Consider the following 19520-nt stretch of genomic DNA (forward strand, 5'->3'; position numbering starts at 1 on the left):
ATAAGCTGGTATGAACATTTAATTGTTTGTCGAATTATTTTTATGATCGATTGTAAAAATCACAGTCAGATAATTCTGACACCTAATTCATTTTGGAGTTCGTGTCACTTGATTGTCTTTTCTCATTCAAGTTGTGAATTTCCTGCTTCTTCGTATGAAGGATGATTTTCCATTGTGTCCTGGACATTTTGGTGTCGTGTTAGGAGACACTGGGTTCTTTTGAAGCTTGGTACTCTAGCAGGCAGCCCCCTGTTGAGGTTTGGCGAGCAGGCCCTGGCCTCCTGCTCTGGGCTGTGCTTGTGAGGACAGCATGATTTTCCAAGCCTCTGCAGGGCTATTTCGGTTTGCTTGGTTTATGGCAGGTTGCTGGGGCTTCCACGAGGATGCTGCCTGGGGAAATGGATGGAGTTTCCCCAGGCCAGGCCACCTTGGGATTCTAGGTGGGGGAAGGGATTCCACTTGCTGCCTCCAGGGAAAGGGATGCTTGCTGTGTGGGGAGCTTCTGGAGGCAGGAGGCCCCCTGCCAGTGAGCAGTGGGGAATGTTTCCTGGGCCTGGGCTCTTTGTGGCCTGATCCCCTTTGCTGATGCCGTCCAGCATCAGAGTGTCTTTTGGGGGAGGGGGAGGGCAGTTTCAGGCCCAGTGGAGAAGCAGTGTGCTTGCTTGACAGTGGATGACTTTCCAAAACGCTACGGGACAGGACTCTTGGGTCCTTGAGTGGCCTAGAATTACATAACTATTTCTTTTTTTTCCAGATTAAAGATGGAAGAAATCTGACATGCAGCGTGATCTCCCCATCTCCACTGTGTCTGAGAGCCCCTGCGTAGACCATTAGGATGAATAGAATCCCCTCTCCAGTGTAACCCAGGATAACTGTATCAACATAAAAACATATCAAACTAAAAGTAGTGACAGGCACCTTTTATTTTAACAGGTGAAACAAGGGAGCAGTTTGTTATTCTACATTTTTTTTGCATTTTCCAAAATTCCAGACAGTCATAAGCAGGTAGGTTATATGACTTTTGGGCAATGGCCAGCTCCACCCTGGTGCAGCTCGTGTCAGCATCCACAGCCATTTGGACAAATGCAGATCACTTCTGTGCCTCCCCAGTTGCCTACCGAGTAAAAAACCCATTATGTTTTTGGAGGCCAGGGAAGGTTTTAGGTATTCATCTGCCTTCCTTCTGATGATGGGTGTGGGCATCCTGGGACTGACTTCAGAGGTTCCTTTATCCATGACTGTTTGATGCCATAGATGGCTTCAGGAAGAGAGCACAACCGAGACGGCCTGAAAAAGATACGAAACCCACTTAATCCAGTGGACCCAGGGGCCTCTTGCCCCGCCCCCCTGCCACCTCCCCACCACACACACTTGTTTCCAGCAGTGGTCTTAAGACATTACTTTGAGGTATAGTCTGATTTGAAATGTCAACCTTATCATTTCCTTCATTCTGTCACATACATGGGTCTGTGTCAAGAATCTCTGTTCTGTTCCACTGACATAGTTTTGATTCCTGTTTTAATTGCTAAATCTGTAGTGTAGATTTTCATATCTTGAAACAGCTCACTATCGTGGCTGTTCCCACATAGATTCTCTTCATTTAATTGAATAATCAGCTCATTTCATGGCAAAATCCTGTTGAGGTGCATGGCTGTTGCTTGCACTGAATTCATAGATGTATTTTGGGAAGAATGGATAGGACGATAATAATTAATTTTCCTATCCTGCAAGAAATGGTATTTTTAGTCTCAAAACAGGAAACATAAAAAAGTGTCAAGCATATTTCCCTCTAGTTTTAAAAATGATATTCACGTGTGTTCTGTGGCCAGTGTGAAATGGACATATCATTTCTGTTATTTCATATTTTATTCTTAGAGTATATAATATTTTCTTTTTATGTGTTTAGTTTGTAACCAGTCTTACTTTTTTTGTAAAATGTCTGGGTGAATGACTTGTTATTCCAAAGAGACACCCATTTAGAAGACAAAGGCAATTTTTCCAATTTCCTTATGTAAATAAATTATAGTATATCAATAATATGATATAATATGATATAAAATGCAGCTATTGGAAATGACGCAAAAAAAAAAAAAAGAAAAGAAAATGAAGGGGTCCTCTATATACTGACCTGGAAATGATCTCCAAGAAATGGTAGTTGAAGGAAGAAACTTGAAAAACAATGTGTCTTATCATCCCATTTGTCTTTCTTCAGAGTCATCTATATCGATAAAAGGAAATGCAAGAAGGAGATATGAAAAATTTATAGCAAACTGCTAATGGCAGTTCTTCTGGTGTAGGGGTGTAAGATGGGGGAATATAGGAAAGGAGTGAGGAGATGGATTATTAGCTGATCTCTATAAATGTAATTCTTGTATTTTCTATAAGAATGAAAAATATGTGTCAACTCTGTAAAATTGTTTAAATAAAACAAGATTCCTCAGAAGCATAGATTTGAGACACAAAGAGGTGCAAACACCAAGGCATGCTGACCCAGATTCAGCCTGTTTTCTCCAAGGGAAGGGCACTGGGGCTCAGAAGGAAGACATCAAAACCCCCAAACAGACAGTGAACTGACTTGTAACTGGAGTTCTAGGCAAGAGCATAGACTTAGCCAGGGAAGACTCTCTACCTGTCTGTGGCTTTAAGAGGTTCTCATTCAGGAAGGAAAGAGGAGGTGATGACACCCATTCTCCAGTCTCTTAGGCTTCCAAGGCCTCCCCATTTTACCAGGAACACATTTATGATAAGAATAGTAACACCAGCAGCAGCAGACATGTGATCAAGTAGTTGGCCTGCCAGGCACTTCTCCAAAGGGCTTAACATACACTGGTGCAGGGACTTCCCTGGTGGTCCAGTGGTTAAGAATCCACCTTTCAATGCAGGGGACACGGGTTCAATCCCTGGTCAGGGAACTAAGATCCCACATGCAGCATTGCCAGGACTTCCCTGGTGGCGCAGTGGTCAAGAACCCGCCTGCCAAGACAGGGGACATGAGTTCAATCCCTGGGCTGGAAAAATCCCACATGCCACGGAGCAACTAAGCCTGAACGCCACAACTACTGAGCCCGCATGCTGCAACAACTGAAGCCAGCGCGCCTAGAGCCCATGCTCCGCAACAAGAGAAGCCACTGCAATGCCTGTGCATCACAATCAAGAGTAGCCCCTGCTCGCCGCAACTAGAGAAAGCCCGCACACAGCAACAAAGACCCAACGCAGCTAATAAATAAATAAATAAATATTTTAAAAAATAAATAAAAAATAAAAATACATAACCATTATGATTTTAAAAAACCATACACTGGCTCATTTACTGTCATGACAGCTTTGGTGAGTACCACTGTCATGCCCATTTACCCAGAGCAGGACACTGAGGTACAGGAAAGGCAGGTAATTGTCCCAAGGTGGTACAGCTAGTATGTAGCAGAACAAGGATGTGAACCCTATTTGTTTGGCTTCAGAGCCCCAGCCTTCCACCCCTTCAGTTTGCCCCTCTTGATCCTTGTGGAAGACAAGGAAACAATTCCCATCCTTCTAGTTGTTTTGAACATTGAAAATAGTATCTTAGTGTCTTTACACGGTTCTACATGGGTGAGAGGAAACTTGGATGACTGAGCCTTCCCTGTACTCAAGGAAGGGGGTGTGTGACCTGGGTCCCTCTTCCCAGTATGTGTGTCTCAATTTCCTCAGTTGTTATGTGAGACTGAGTAGGGCAGCCAATGAAGGGGCAAGTCACATTTCCTCATAATAGTCACTTTAGTTCCTTAAACAGCAGTACTGTAAAAACCATGAAGCCCTGTCCTCACTGTTAGTAAAAACATCCTGTAAAAATACATGTCCTACTTCTAGACAATATCCACATGGGTCACACACTTTAATGTTAACTATATAGTTGTTCTGTATCAGAGACTCGCAAGGTAATATGGCATGAGAAGTCTGACCACTCACAATCGTATTTCCTACAATTAAACACCCCATTTATGTGAATTGGTATTTTTAAAAAAGCAGTAATTTGAGAGTCATTGCCAAGACCGGATCCAGAGATCAAGGAAGCATGGAGAATCCTACCTGGGACTGAATTGTCTTGCAGCTTTCACTGGGTAACTGGATCTTGAGACCACAATCGCTGGTATTACCCAGTGGACCTGTTGAAATGCAATGAACACTGTTATGACACTTTTTGTGACTCCTTCCATTGGAGAAGTTTTAATGGAGAGATTTTGCTCAAGTCAAGGAAGAGCCTGAGACAAGAGAGCCTGACACAAGAGTGTCCAGGAAACAGAAACACGGACGGTACCCAAACATAGGTAATGTCTGCCTTGTCTTCTAACACCTCTAATTCAGTGTATTCAGCCCTGAACAGGGAGTAACTCAGGTGGTGGTAGTCATTGTCAGATCTTGCCATTGCCTGTTGCCACAGGGTTCTGAGCCATTGTGAGTCACCATGACCCCTCTTGGTACCTAACCAATGAGGTCCTGGGACTCAGAGAAAGGTAGTGGGAGAAGGTGAAAACGAATTTTTCTCCCCTTTTTCACTCTCTCTTCCAGTTTAGTTGTTACTCCTGTGAGAAATGTGGCTTCTCAGAATAACACTTGTGGTAAAACACTCAGATACATTTAGCTAATGTAGCATCTTTATCTGCCATCACAAAATGAATTGTCTTGATGAACTCCAGCCCTGCTGGGTAATAGTTATGTGACTACCATTTGCCCACATTGGGAAAACGATGCTGCACACAGAAGTGTTAGGAGTACAAGCTCAGGAGACAGGCTGTTTAATTTCCAATCCCAGTTCTGTGGGACCTTGGACAAGTGCCTTAAACTTGCTGATCCACAGCTTCCCCCTCTGCAAAGGGGAGAGGACAACACTTCCTTAAGAGTCTGTGAGGATTGAATGAGATGATACTACTAAAGCATGCAGAACAGTGTCTAGCATGCAGGGAGTGCTCAGATGACCTTAGCATTCATCACTGTGGTCACCTCAGCCAACCTCTTTGATTTGGCTTAGTCTTGGTTGGATATACTGTATATACAATCCCTCCAAAGTTCACCTGCACCATGACACTGTTCCCCTCCTCTCCATCCCATTTCTAAAGAAGAGGTCTTGGAGTCAGGCAAAACTCATGTGCCTCGCAATATCAGAAGGGGCAGGGCTCCTGAATCTCGAGTTGGTCTCCACATCATGCTGATGGTCAGGTCCTTGGCTATGCAATTACTTGTATTCTCTCAAGAGAGGACTTTCCATTTGTATCCCCGAGAGTTCTGTTAGCATCTGCTGTTGAGAAGCATTGCTGGAATAACTTGGCATGTGCCGTATTCCCAGAGAGCTAGGACAATTACTCTCGCACATGCATGAGCTCAATTCCAGTTCTCACTGGGGCTGGGGATCCCGCGGTCTGCCTGTGACCCAGATGGGTGCCAGTCCGGGCATCTAGGCCGGAAGCACTGAGGCTGGTGATGCTTATGGCGCTCAGGGAGTCGTTGCCCCAAGTCAGGCACAAGACCATGACGTTCCATAGCCCACAGACACACCAACCTATGGCCTCTGTCTAAGGTATTGCTGGTGGCAGAAAGGGACATGTGTGTCCTCAGGCCAGAACATTTTCATTGATGCAGTACAAGGCACTGATGTAAAGGTGAGCTTCATGTCCACCTGGAATAAGCATTCATATACCAGCAGTGACATCCTGACATTTAAAGGGTAATTGTATACCGTACACAATTGGTGCAACATTTTTCATTACTTTGCAGGAATCCAGACATAATAAGAACACTCGGCTCACTTGCTTTGGAACTCAACTTGTTGTTAGTGCAAAGGTTCCCCACTTTACCTCACATGAATTAAAGACACAAGCATTGACTGACATAAAATAAATGGGTGTTCAAATCCCATCACTATGAGAATATGATTTACCTAAGCCACATTTCTTCATCTGTAAAGTGAAGGTCATAATTGCTCCTACCCAGAGTTTGTCAAGGAAACGTCTGTAGTAAAGTGTTTTACTTCAGTTTTAATGTTTGTTGAGAGATTTCAAGCCCTACTACTACCCCTTCCCCTTCTCCCCTACATGTGGGCAAGCTGATAAGAGAGCCTGAGTACTCCTTCCTTTTTTATGTGTCTATTTTTTCTTAGTTTTTATTTAGCATTTTGTATACATGGATTATGCGTTCATTGTGGAATACATTTGGTAATTTCTCCCTCTTATTAGGATTTTTTTACATGTATCTATTCTTTCTCAAATTCTTTTCCCATTTAGGTTGTTACATAATATTGAGCAGAGTTTCCTGTGCTATACAGTAGGTCCTTGTTGGTTATCTATTCTAAACATAGCAGTGTGTACACGTCAATCCCGAACTCCCAGTCTATCCCTCCCCCCACACTTTCCCCATGGTAACCATAAGTTCATTCTCTAGGTTTGTGAGTCTGTTTTGTAAATACATTCGTATGTTTTTTTAGATTCCACATATAAGTGATATCATATGACATTTGTCTTTCTCTGTCTTTCTTCACTCAATATGACAATCTTTAGGCCCATCCACATTGCTGCAAATGGCATTATTTCATTCTTTTTAATGGCTGAGTAATATTCCATTGTATATATGGACCACATCATCTTAAAGATGTGCTACATACCTTCCCTCCTTTGATGCAAGCGGGAAGTTCAAACCATGCCAGCCCCACCCAGTGGAAGCAAAATCCCTCAACCTAGCTCCATCTCCTAAGCACAATAAAGCCCCAAAGTTAATTTCCTTTCCCTGTTCACTCAAGCCATTTTCAGACCTACCTGGAGAGGCTGCCCTGGTCTCCCAAGAAAGCCTCAGTATGTGAGTAGTAATCCTGTTACTAGTGCTTTAATGCATGTGTGGCATAACCTGTCTTGATATCTAAACAAAATTTGAAGTTAAGCAAAATAGGGAGGACCCTGGAAGTATCCAGTGACTATTCAAAAAGCAAAACATTTGATGATGAGGAGGACAAAAACTAAAATAGAGGTTCATAATTTTACCCAATTGGAAATCCAAAATTTACTAAAAGAATTTATGCAACAAAAGATTAAATTATTCTAATTGCTTTTTGTACTTCTACAACATAGGTTTTGAATTAACTTTAGCATCTGTTGATATGTACCAATTGGCAAAGCTTCATAGTCTTAATCAGCACCAGGCTTAGGAAACGAATGCAATTATACCTGGGGATCTTCACTAAATCTTTAAAAGGTACCTATTATACTCTTAGGAGAGAGTTACCAAACACAAAATAAAGGACAAAAAAATGCCTCACCCTAACCATCAGAACTGTTGCCTTTCATAAATTCCTCCATAGTCAAATGCCCATTACCCAAAAATATGCTCTGATTCAATGAAAGATAAAAAGTCTTTGGCACAATTGGCTTTACAAAATGGAAGCCCTTGGATCTTCAATCCCACATAAAATAGTTAATACAGCCCAACATAAATTGAAACAGGGTGCTATGGGTTGAATTCCCCCACCCAAATATGTGGAAGTGCTAACCCACTGTGTCCATGTTTTTCTGCCAGCTGAATATTGTCAGGTATAAATTATAAGTTAACTGTACAAGGACATAAGTGTACCTTGCCCTGGAATCATCCTCACACACAATTACCAGACATGAGCCATTATGTAGACCCAGAGGTCCTAGAATGCCAGGGCAGCCTGAGGAAAGAACCTCCTATAGCTCTTGTGAAGCCTCCTACTGGTCTCCCCTCAATTCAACTGAATATATTGACTGTGGCAACCATGCAATGAAAAGGAGGACAGAAGCAAAAGTTTCAGAGGCTGATTATGGATACTAGGTGTAAATCAACAGTCATGACTGGAATTACTCTTTTTCTTTTTTTTTTTTTGGTGAGGCATGCAGGATCTTAGTTCCCCTACCAGGGATCAAACCCTTGCCCCCTACAGTGAAGCACAGAGTCTTAACCACTGGACTTCAGGGAAGTCCGTGGAATTAATCATTTTGATCAAATTAATTCCTTTTTAGGTAAAAGACTAAATCCATATTTATTTTTCTTTTGGTGTTAAATTTATTTATTCATTTATTTTTTTCTTAAGAGTATTTTTATTTTATTTTTTAAGAACTTTTATTGAGATATAATCGACATACAATAAACTGCATATATTTAAAGTGTACAATTTGATATATTTTTCTTATTAGTAATGTACATATGGCAATCCCAATCTAAACCCATATCTAACACAAAGGAAAAATAATTAATGTTCATTTGGTAAGTATAATCAAGTATAATATTTTTAAAATATTACTTATAACTTAAAATTTTAGAAAAGGCTTATTTTATTTAGTATGGGAGATACTTCTTGCAAATGAAAGAACTAACCAAATCAGGATTATTCAGTCATTATAGAATAAATCTTTTGGAGATGCTTTCCAGGTATAGTAAATATTACATATGATCAACATTATAATTAATATGCAATTAGAAGTTTATTACCTAATGTCTTTTTCTTCTCTGCCTTCTTTACAATTTGTCTAATAGTGGATTTCACCAGGCCTGGAATATGGCCCACCCAGATCTACTTGATGTTTACCTACTTAAAATCTGCAGTTTTAAACAGACTTTAATCATCAAAGTAATTCCTTCTTTGACTATGCAAACCATTTGCTGTGAAGCAGAATATGATACTGAGAAAAGAAAATATTAGTGTCAAAAAGATCCTCACAGAGTAAGCAAAACAAACTTATTATGGACTGAATGTTTGCGTTCCCCCTCCTCCAAATTCAGATGTTGAAATCCTAACCCCCAGTGTGATGGTATTTAAAGGTGTGACCTTTGGGACGTCATTGAGTCATGAGGGCAGAGGCCTCATGAATGGGATTAGTGCCCATACAAGGAGCTGAAGAGACCAGAGTTCTCCTCTTCTGCCATGTGAGGACACAGCAAGAAGACCTCTGTGTATGAATCAGGAAGCAATCACTCACCAGACACTGAATCTGTCAGCATCTTGATCTTGGACTTCCCAACCTCCAGAACTATGAGAAATAAATTTCTGTTTTTTATAGGACACCCAGTTTACGATATTCTGTTAGAGCAGCCTGAACAGACTAAAACAAAACCTACTGGCAAGTGCCGGTCAGATTGGGCAAAGTGACTCCGTTTCTGCTGGTTTGCATGCACAGAGACATTTTTCTATCTGTGCCTACCTATTTTTGCCCTCCTGCTGTTCACCGTGTTTAAAATATATTTGTAAGAATAATTTGAGACCTAGAATGCAAGCAGCTTGCTCCAGAGAGTATTTTCATTTGCTTCTGCCAGATGCCTTGGATCATTCTAGATGGGGAAAACCAAGTGCAAAACTTGAGGCCATCTACACAATCCAGGGTATTTGAAATTAATCTATAATTCCACCCAATATTAAGTCCACTTCCTGTTCTTACCAGCCATTGGATTGTAACAACTTGGGGGCCCAGATCATTTCTGGCAGTGTTCAAATTCCCATGCTGTGTGCCTCTGCTTTCTTTCACCTTGTCAGATAAGGATGTCAAACCTCACCAGGCTGACAATTTCCCTCAGGGAAATAGTCATTTCCATGCTCCTTCACATGATTAGCTTCCTATTTTCCTTTTGATTTTTAAATTCAAAATGATCTGTAAAATTTTAAATGTACAGAGAAATTGAAAGAATAGCACCATGAACACCCAAATAGTCACCATCTAAACTCAACAGTCATTAACATTCTTGCCATGAACACTGCACGTAGGAGAGCAAAATTTGCCACGCCAAAATGTCTCTTTGGCATGCAGATTATTTTAAACTGAAAACAATCAAGGCCCAAAAGGCTCAAGAAGAAACTTTGGGACTTCCCAGGTGGTGCAGTCGTTAAGAATCCGCCTGCCAATGCAGGGGACACAGGTTTGATCCCTGGTCCGGGAAGATCCCACATGCCGCGGAGCGACTAAGCCTGTGTGCCACAACTACTAAGCCTCTGCTCTAGAGCTCACGAGCCACAACTACTGAGCCTGCGTGCTGGAACTACTGAAGCCTGAGCACCTAGAGCCCGTGCTCTGCAACAAGAGAAGCCACCGCAATGAGAAGCCCTCACACCACAACCAAGCATAGCTCCCCTCGCCACAACTAGAGGAAGCCTGAGCACAGTGATGAAGACTCAATGCAGCCAAAAATAATTAAAAAATAAAAAAACAATTAAAAATTTTAAAAAATATTTTTTAAATAATAAAAAAAAGAAGAAACTTTGCCTTTCCCCCTAACCACCTAAAGAATTTAGACACAGGAATTGTTCTCAGAATAGAACTATCACCAGAGTCTACTGCAGGAATATGGGCTGGGTGTGGTGGTGCTGGTGGGGGACTCTAGGCTGGACCTAAAAATCGGAGTCCACTCTGTGTCCCATTGTCTCTGCCTGGCCCAGCAAACACTCATTTACCAAACATTTGCTTTTCCATATTTATGTGAATTGCCTTCCTTCCCTTTTACGTTCCAAACCCCTACCCCCCAGCATCCTCTTTTATCTTTAGCTGAAGCTGGTATTGCAGGTGAAGGTTTTGTCCATTTGGGGGAGTTAGTCAGTTCTCCTGGGTCTCTCCCATGTATACATGTTATAAAACTTTTGTATGCTTTTCTCCTGTTAATCAGTCTCATGTCAATTTAATTCTTATTACACCTGAAACTAATATATTGTAAGTCAACCATACTCCAATAAAATTAAAATTAAAAAAAATTAATTCTCGGGCCAGCAAGAAAAAACTAGAAGGGTAGAGGAAAATTTCTTTCTCCCCAACATGCTGAACATTTTCAAAGACATTTTCTAACCTCATGACGTCTTATTCCTAAATTTTTTAGCATGTATTTCCCAAAAACCTGAACATTCTCTGACATAAAAATAAAACCAGGCTTCCTGCCCAGCAAGTAAGGCGCTTGGAAGTCATTACTCTCATCCGCATAACAAGAAAAAAAGATGAAGAAATTGAAAATCAATGACTCTTTTCAGATACATCAGAGAGTTGACGTTAAAGGATTCTTTAGGTGGTTGGGGGAAAGTCAGTTTCTTCCTTTTTTATTATTATTTTGTAAATTTTTTGATGTTGGTGTTAAAGGAAAATCACCGTCCCCAAAGGTGGAGAGAGAAGGAAATACCTAGAATCACGGCTTACAAGGAGCAGAAGGCCAGGGAAAGAAACTAGCTCTAAGGCCATACACACACCTCAGACCTCCTTCTGATGTGTCAATCAACCCCTCTCCCTGGGGTCTTTACCACTCTCTTGGGGAGTGTTAGTGGATTGAAGGGGGAAGAAGTAGAAGGATGAGAGTCTCCATTCAGCAGGTCCCCAGGCTCTGGCCGCTGAGAATGACCCTGTGCTCATGGGCACCGATGGTGGAGCCAGACTGCTCAGGCCCACATCCCATTTCCCCACCGGCTTGGTGCCCCCGGGCAAGTTGTTCCTTTAGCCTCAGGACCCTCATCTACAAAGTGGGGATAATAATAATAACACCTACCATGAAAAGCTGTGAGGGTGAAATCAGCTGCTGCATGTCAAGTGCTCAGGACAGTACCAGCACAGAGCACACACTCGAAAGGCTCAACTATGGCTCATACTTTAAGGAAAAACCTTGTCTTCATTCTCCCCCATCTCTCTCATTTTTTTCATACTGACACTTGCTGAAAGGACAGACCACACTCTCTATGCTCCCCTCATGGCCCATGCTGCCCAAAGAATCCATCCCACGACCACTGGTGATCACCCATGCCCAGTGGACATTTCTAGCCCACTGCACTCAACACCCATGTCCTCCCCTCCCTATAGACCTCCCCTTGTTGTCCCAACACTGCTCTCTCCTGGTTCTTGGGCCCCTCCCTTTCCATCTCCTCCATCAGATGATCCTCTTTGCAGCTCTTCTGCTGTTTCTCTCTGCAGGGCATGAGGGGCACACTGTTTCAGCCACAGGGACCGCGCATGAAGCCGTACCTTTCTAACTGGCCTTCCTGCTTCACTCTTCAGCCCATTATAGCCTGTTCACAGTGAAGCAGCCACAGACAGAACATTCTCTAAGGATCCAAACCCTCCAGGGAGTTCAGATTTCAAGTACAGTAAAAGCCAAAGAACTTATAGAGGCTTACATGGCCCTACACAGCCTGAATCCTTATTCTCTTTCTGATCAGATTTCCTACTATTCTGGCACTCACTTACTCTGCTCCAACCACTTGGCTTTTCCTTGAACACATCAGGCACACTCTGGCCTCAGAATCTTTGCATAGGCTGTTCCCCATCTGGATAGCTCCAGACAGTGGCCCCAAGAGCCCACCTGCTGCACCCTCATTGGCTGGATGGCTGCAAGGGTGGGCCCTGCAGTGTGATGCACCCATGGACTCGAGCATGGGGCCTGTGTCACCTCCTAGGGTGGCAGCAAGGTCCCTTGGGGGCACAGAGGTTGGGGACCGAGAGCAGGAGGCCCAGACGCTGAGGGGCCTCTGTGACCAGAGGGCATCCGCGAGGCAACACCTTCAACCTGGCACTTCATCTCGTGTGGTGTGTGCCCAGACCCTGGTGACCATGCTCAGGCCTCTGACCAGGGCAGTGACCATCTTCCAGAGGAGGGGGGACCCCACGGAGGGGGAGTGCCCCAGGCAGCGGGGTTCCCGCCAGCTACCTTCTAAGTCCCCTTTTCCCCCACCCAGGACCCTCCCCAGAGGAGCTCCCCCACCCATGGTCTGGGTGGCAGAGCCGGCTCCGTCTTGTGTGCAGGGGGTGGGGGGTTCCCTAGTCCCCAAGAGCTGGGCCTGCATCACCCAAGCCCCAAACTCTCCATCGGTCTCAAGTGGGGAAGGTGGAGGTAGAGAAGACCCGTGGTGGCGCTTCCTGGCCCCTGCATTTCCCCAGCTGCTCCCACAGCAGATGCCTTTCCAGATTTCCCATGCAGCGCATTGCCCTGAGTTGAGGGTGAATCTGATTATGTTTCATAAACGCCCGTGTATTTGAAGCTGAGTGGACGGATCATGTATTTGTCCCCGGTCAGAGGGCAGGGGCCGCCTTTAACTTGCTCGCCTTTGTGCCCTAAAAACATGCCCCAGGGTCTGGCACTGAGGGGATGACTCGGGGGACACTGAGAAGGCGTCGTTTTGTTGGTGGGAATCTGTTAAATGGAGAGGGTTTGCTGGGAAGGGTGGTGTCCCTGCTCTGGTTGCACTGATTCTCATGTGGGCCGAGTGCTTGTCTGTGCCAAGCGCTGGGCTCAGGGCCTGGGGGCATCCACGTCCTTTCATCCTCAAAAAACTCCCGGAGAGAAGTGGCGGTGTTGTCCATTTGACAGCGGGGTGTCAGGGAGGGAGACACAGGCTGGGACGAGCGGGCACAGGCCAGTCTCAGCCGGACCCGAGGCCCCGCAGCGGTTCCCTGACCTCTGCGCTCCCGCCCGGGCGCTTCCACACAGGAGTCTGTGCCCTGTGCGCCGGCTCGGGGTGGCAGTTTGCCAGAGGCGGCTCTTGAGCAGCATTGTTCCTTCAGCAGGGCCGCCGGCTTCCAGGTGCCAGAATCTCCCTGCAGCTTCTCTGGCAGCGGAGTTCAAGGAATTTGAGCCCCGCAGAGGTGGCTGAATCTTAGCGAAGTTTGTGATGCGAGGCTGCTACATAGCTGTTAGCTGACATCTCTCACTGCAGCGTCCACTAATTACCCTCCCTTTTACCAGTGGAATGACACAGGAGAGTCTTTGATAATTTGGCGGTATGTCTGTGCTCTGTTTACTTCCACATGGCTCAAAGTTCCTTATTTGACTTGAGACGCAAATGCATCCTAGTTTGAAAACTTCAGAGATTTGTTTCTCTATGGGCACTGTGTGCTTTTCACAATCACCTTCTGAATCCTCTCCACCCCAGTGCAGCAAATATCTCAGTTATTGAGATTTTAACAAGTTAAGGCTATATGAGCTACAGAGAAAAACATCAAAGGTCCCCTCTGACATTTAGCTGGCTATATTTTTTGGTTTACACTGAATATATGTATATTCACGGCCTAGGTTTAGCATGACATAAAACTTTTAATAGCTCCGAAAAATATCAAATGTGTAGTGAACATAGGGTGAAAAGTACAAGCTAAACCCCACCCCCTCCAAGTCTGCTCTCTGCAGGGGCCCTTGTTATATCTTGGGTATCCCTCCAGATATTTCAACATAAAAATATTTTTCCAGTATAACAAAAATGGTATTATTTTATGTATGTTATCTTCCAAAGTTGCTTTCTCATTCATTAATATATATGGCCACCTTTGCACATGAATGCATAGAAATCCATCACATTGTTTTCAATGTCTGCAGTGTAGTCTGTGGAATGGATTCACCATGCTTTATTCAGGCAGGCTTCTGTTGATATGCATTTAAGTGTTTTTGATTTGTAACACATTGGCCAGTGTGGTGGGCAGCTTCATGTTCCAGCAGGATGACAGTGACTGGAGAGAAAAAGTGCCACCAAGACTGCCATTAAGCCATTGAAAAAGTGCAGGTGAACACAATCTTTTTTTTTTTTTTAATGGAAGAAAGTAAATACAGAAAACATCTTGCTGGGTAGGAGTTTCACACATGGAATGCTAGAACTATAAGTCAAGACACACCATCTAGATTGGTATTTCTAAACCAGTTTTTGGATGGGTAAAGGCTGCAGTTCACTCAGGTCAAAGAAATCTCTCTTGAAGGTATAGTATATGAAGACTCTTAAAAAGCAGAGGCCTCTGATGATTCCCCCACAAAACAGTTATAACTAATAACTGAATTCACCAAGTTGTGGGATACAAAACCTAAGCACAAAAAAAATCTATTCTGTTTCTATACACTAACAATGGACAATCCAGAAAGGAAATCAGGAAAACAATTCCATTTACAACATCATCAAAAAGAATAAAATACTTAGGAATAAACTGAACTGAGGGGGCAAAAGGCTTGTACACAGAAAACTATAAAACATTGCCGAAAGAAATTAAAGAAGACATAAATGGAAACACATTCCATGTAAATGGGCTGGATGACTTAATACTTAATATTGTTCAGATGTCAGTATTCCCCAAAGTGATCTACACATTCAAGGCACTCTCTATCAAAACCCTAAAGACATTTTTTTTGCAGAAATAGAAAAACTCATCCTAAGATTCCTAAGGAATCTCAAGGGACCCTGAATAGCCAAAACAATCTTGAAAAAGAAGAAAAGTTGGAGAGCTCACACTTTCTGATTTCAAACTTACTACAAAGCTGCAGTAATCAAAACAGTGTGGTTCTACCTCCAAAGTCAATATAAACACACAGATTCAGAACAGGTATTAAATTAATGTAGCCACAGACTCTTTAACTGAGGCACAAAATCTCTCCAGTGTATACCTAGTGAAAAATAAAATGGACAATCCATGGTCTTTCTTGGAATTCATAAAGCATCACTTCTGCTGTTCTCTGAAGGTCTGTTCATTTTTCTTCATCTTTTCTTCTTTCCATTCCTCAAACTGGATAGTCTCCATTAGGCTGTCTTCACATTTGCTGATTCTCTCTTTAGCCTGCAAAAGTCTGCTTTTGAGATTCTCTAGAGATTTTTCATTTCCATTATGGTATTGTTCAACTCCAGAATTTTCACTTGGTTCTTTTTTTTTATAATTTCCCAGTCTTTATTAATATTCTCTGTTTGGTGAGACATTGTTCTCATACTTTCCTTTCATTCTTTAACATGTTTTCCTTTATACCTTTGGACACATTCAATATAGCTGCTTGAAAGTCTTTATCTAGTAAGGCAACATCTGGGCCTTGTCAGGGACAGTTTTCCATGAACTGCTTTGTTCTCTGTATTGGTTACACATTTCTGCTTCTTTGTATGCCTCAATCATTTTGTTTAAATTATACATTTCCAATTCTGTAATGTGGCAACTCTGGAAGTCACATTTTCTCCTTCTTCCAGGTTTGTTGTTGTTGGGGGTTTATTTGTTTGTTTTTTAGTTTTTTGCTGTTGTTGCTGTTTGTTTAGTGACTTTCCTGAATGAATTATTTACTGTTTAAATTCTTTGTCACTTGCAGTCACTGAAGTTTCTACTCAGTTACCTTTGTGGTGAACCAATGACTGGAAATAGATTTCATTAAATATCTTGAAATATCTTTGTTAAGGGGCTTTGTGTTCATGTTAGGTCATACCTGCACATGCAGACAGTTTATAAGTTTAGTTTATCCTTCAATTCCTGCTTACACAGAGCCTCAAGATCAGCCAGAAGCAAAAGCATCAGCCTTCTCAGGTGTACCATAGCTTCAGGCAGCCATAAAGTTATTCAACTGCCAGTAATTTTCTTCTAGACAAATGCCCTCAGGAAGGGCTTTTCACCTTGTATAAACTCCAAGTCAGGACGAATAAAGTCAGATTGGCAAATGAAATCTTCCAGGGAACATCCCAGTCTCGTCAAATCATAATGCTATGAATACTAGACCCTTGTCTTTTTTTTTTACAATACATTTATTTATTTTATTTTTGGCTACATTGGGTCTTCTTTGGCTTTCTCTAGTTGTGGTGAGCAGAGGCTACTCTGTCGCCATGTGAGGGCTTCTCATCGCAGTGGCTTCTCTTGTTGTGGAGCACAGGCTCTAGGCATGAGGGCTTCAGTAGTTGCAGTATGCAAGCTCAGTAGTTGTGGCGCATGGGCTGTTGCTCCACGGCATATGGGATCTTGCCAGACCAGGGTTCAAATCCATGTCCCCTACAATGGCAGGTGGATACGTAACCACTGCACCACCAGGGAAGCCCTAGACCCTTGTCTTTATTAATAGATATATGATTTGCAAATATATTCTCTCATTCTGTGGGTTGCTCTTTTACTTTCTTGATAATGCCCTTTATTCATTCACGTTTACCTCAAATACTTATTAAAAGCCTGTTGTGTACCCCTCACACTGCCAGTTGTACATTCCATGAATTTAACAGTGAACATGTTAAGCAAGATCTCTGCTCCACAGAGCCTAACACACAGGGTGGGGGTAGGGGGTCACACACCATTCATAGAGAAACAGTAATTTCCAATTACAGCAGGAGCTATGAATGAAATAAACCATTCAACCCAAAAGCAAGCATTATTAGCCTTCTAATTTATAAATGGGTTGGAGATTTGGACTAGAGTATTGGTTTTCAACATACGCCCCTTGAACCCCTAGAGAATGGATTCTTAAACTTTAGTGTATCAGTGCTCCTTATTAAAATCAAATGAAAATTATGGGCCATGGGGATAACGGATTTCCTTAGTGAAAAAGCACATGCACCAATAACTTCCTATCTCTCTCTTAGGTTTCATGGATTACCTGAAGTCTATCTGGAGGAAGATGGTAGGGGTGGCTCTACACTTAGTCCATCCTTCTGCCAGAGCAGCTCCTATTGTCAACTGCTTTTACATACTGGACCTTCAAGAAAGATTTTATTTGATCCAAGTGTGCTGTGGGCCCCATTCTCCCAGAAAATAGTTTAGAAACACTAAGTTAGAGGATCTGTCTGTGTTATCTCTTTAAGCAAAACATTAGTAAAAATTCTACCCTTCGAGATGTTTTTTCCTTGTTTACTTTCTTCAATGAAAAAACTAGACTGTGTTCACTTTCTCTTTTTTCATCCCTGCCATCCTCCTGGAACAGTCACCTGCCCATCCCTCTTGTCAGCAAGCTATAAATTGGGATTAATATAGTGTCTTTTGATAGGGGCCTGTCTGAATGAATTGTCCATTCCATGGACTACACTACAGTCATTGAAAACAAGGTGGTTGATTTCTGTGTGCTAATATGCACAGTCTGATTTTTTAGACTGAAAGCACAGAGTTCTGATTAAGATAAGGTCCACTACATTAATCTGGACAGAAAATAGAGTGAAAGACTGAATGAAAATAGTGCTACAGCAGATGAGGAGGGAAAATAGATATAAGGAAATAATAAGGAAAAAGAATCTATAGGATCTGGTGATAACATTTTGCTCCCCCCCCCCACTTAATAACACCACAGTAACAGGGTCTAGTATAATAACACGGGATTATTTTACTGTTATACTGCGATGGAAAAGGCTGCAAAGCCCAGGCTCTAAGAAGGAGTTTTTAGGGACAACCAAAGCCAACAAGGGAGATAAAAATTGATGCATCTGACACTTACAGCTAGAGCAAGCACTAAACAAAGCCCAGCTCCTAGGCAGATTACCATAAAACCTCACACTAAAAGCCTATTTACCTTAGTTTCTATTATCCAATATATCATTACAGCTTTCAACAAAGAATTAGAATCCATGTTAGAAGGAAATAATATTCAGAGTCTTAAGAGACAAAGCAAACATCAGAACAACATTCAGATATGGTACAGAGTTTAGAATGATCAAACGGAATTTAAAATGGCTGTGACTAATATATTAAGGGCTATAATGGAAAAAAACAGACAACAGGCAGGAACAGATAGGTAGAATACAGAGGAGAGACATCAGCAAAGGTAGCAGAGTAGGGAACTTGAAAGGCCTGTCCTTTCACAGAAACACCAAAATGAGCAAAACCTGTTGGAACTAACTTGGTCAGACTCTAGGAAATAAAGGTTTGAAGCAACCAAATGAATGCTGAATCAACAAAAAGAAGCCTTCGACAAGAAGGCTTTGTGGTGTTTTAAAGGAGTCTTGCCCCATTCCCCTCCACTCCATGGTGATAGTCTTGAAGACTGTAGCTCTCATTCCTGATGTAGGTATCTTGTTTTGGAGGAATAGAGTAGACCTTATTCCCAAGGAATTGTATTTGTCTTTTTTGACCTGTCTAGGGTTTCCCTGAGGACAGATACGAGGTGCAAGCTTTTTTTCACCCAACTCAGAACTCTCTCATGGTGAGAGAGTGGCTTTAAAAAGACAAAGATAAAGAGAGAATTTTGAAAGCAGCAAGAAAGAAGTTACTCATCAAGTAAAAGAAATCTTCAATAATATTAGCAGTCAATTTCTCATAAGGAAACATGGAGGCCAGAAGGTAATGGGATAACATATTTAAAGTGCTGACAGAAAAAAAATCTGTCAATCTAGAATTCTATATCCGGAAAAACTATGCTTCAAAATGGAAAGAGAAATTAAGACTCCCCCATATTTAAAAAAAGCTGAGGAAAGTCATCACTAGTAGAGTTGCCCTATAAGAAATGCTAAAGTTAATTCTTCCAGCTGAAATGAAAGGATATTAGGCAGTAAATGGAAGTCATATGAAGAAATAAAGAATAGTGGTAAAGGTAACAATACAGGTAAATATAAAAGCCACTTTTATCATATTTATGCTTTGTAATGTCTCTGTTTCTCCTACATTATTTAAGATGCAAACACATAAAACAATACTTACAAATCTATGTTAATGGAAACAATATATAGAAATTTTACTTGTAATAATAACTACAAGAGTGTGGACAGAGCTGTACAGGAGCAAAGCTTTTGTATACTATTGAGACTAGGTTGGTATTAATTCAAACTGGATTATTAAAAGTTTACTATGTCAAGTGTAGTCCCCAGGGTAAACACTTAGACAATAACTTTAAAAAAT

At 42.1% G+C, this 19520-nt stretch overlaps 1 protein-coding gene across 1 annotated transcript in view; it reads right to left on the minus strand.

Annotated features, from left to right (window-relative positions):
• Positions 1–1135: 1135 nt before the first annotated feature.
• The window catches only part of ZNF75D (zinc finger protein 75D), a 43006-nt gene continuing 24621 nt past the window's right edge, over positions 1136–19520 (minus strand). Inside the window, exons 6-8 of the mRNA XM_057718487.1 lie at positions 4066–4142; positions 2129–2218; positions 1136–1287 (exon numbers count right to left, since the gene is read on the minus strand). Coding sequence (XP_057574470.1) covers positions 1261–1287; positions 2129–2218; positions 4066–4142 — 194 coding nt within the window. The 3' untranslated portion in view covers positions 1136–1260. The remainder of the gene's footprint in view (positions 1288–2128; positions 2219–4065; positions 4143–19520) is intronic.

Source organism: Hippopotamus amphibius, chromosome X (genome assembly GCF_030028045.1).
Source record: "Hippopotamus amphibius kiboko isolate mHipAmp2 chromosome X, mHipAmp2.hap2, whole genome shotgun sequence".
Lineage (NCBI taxonomy): Eukaryota > Metazoa > Chordata > Mammalia > Artiodactyla > Hippopotamidae > Hippopotamus > Hippopotamus amphibius.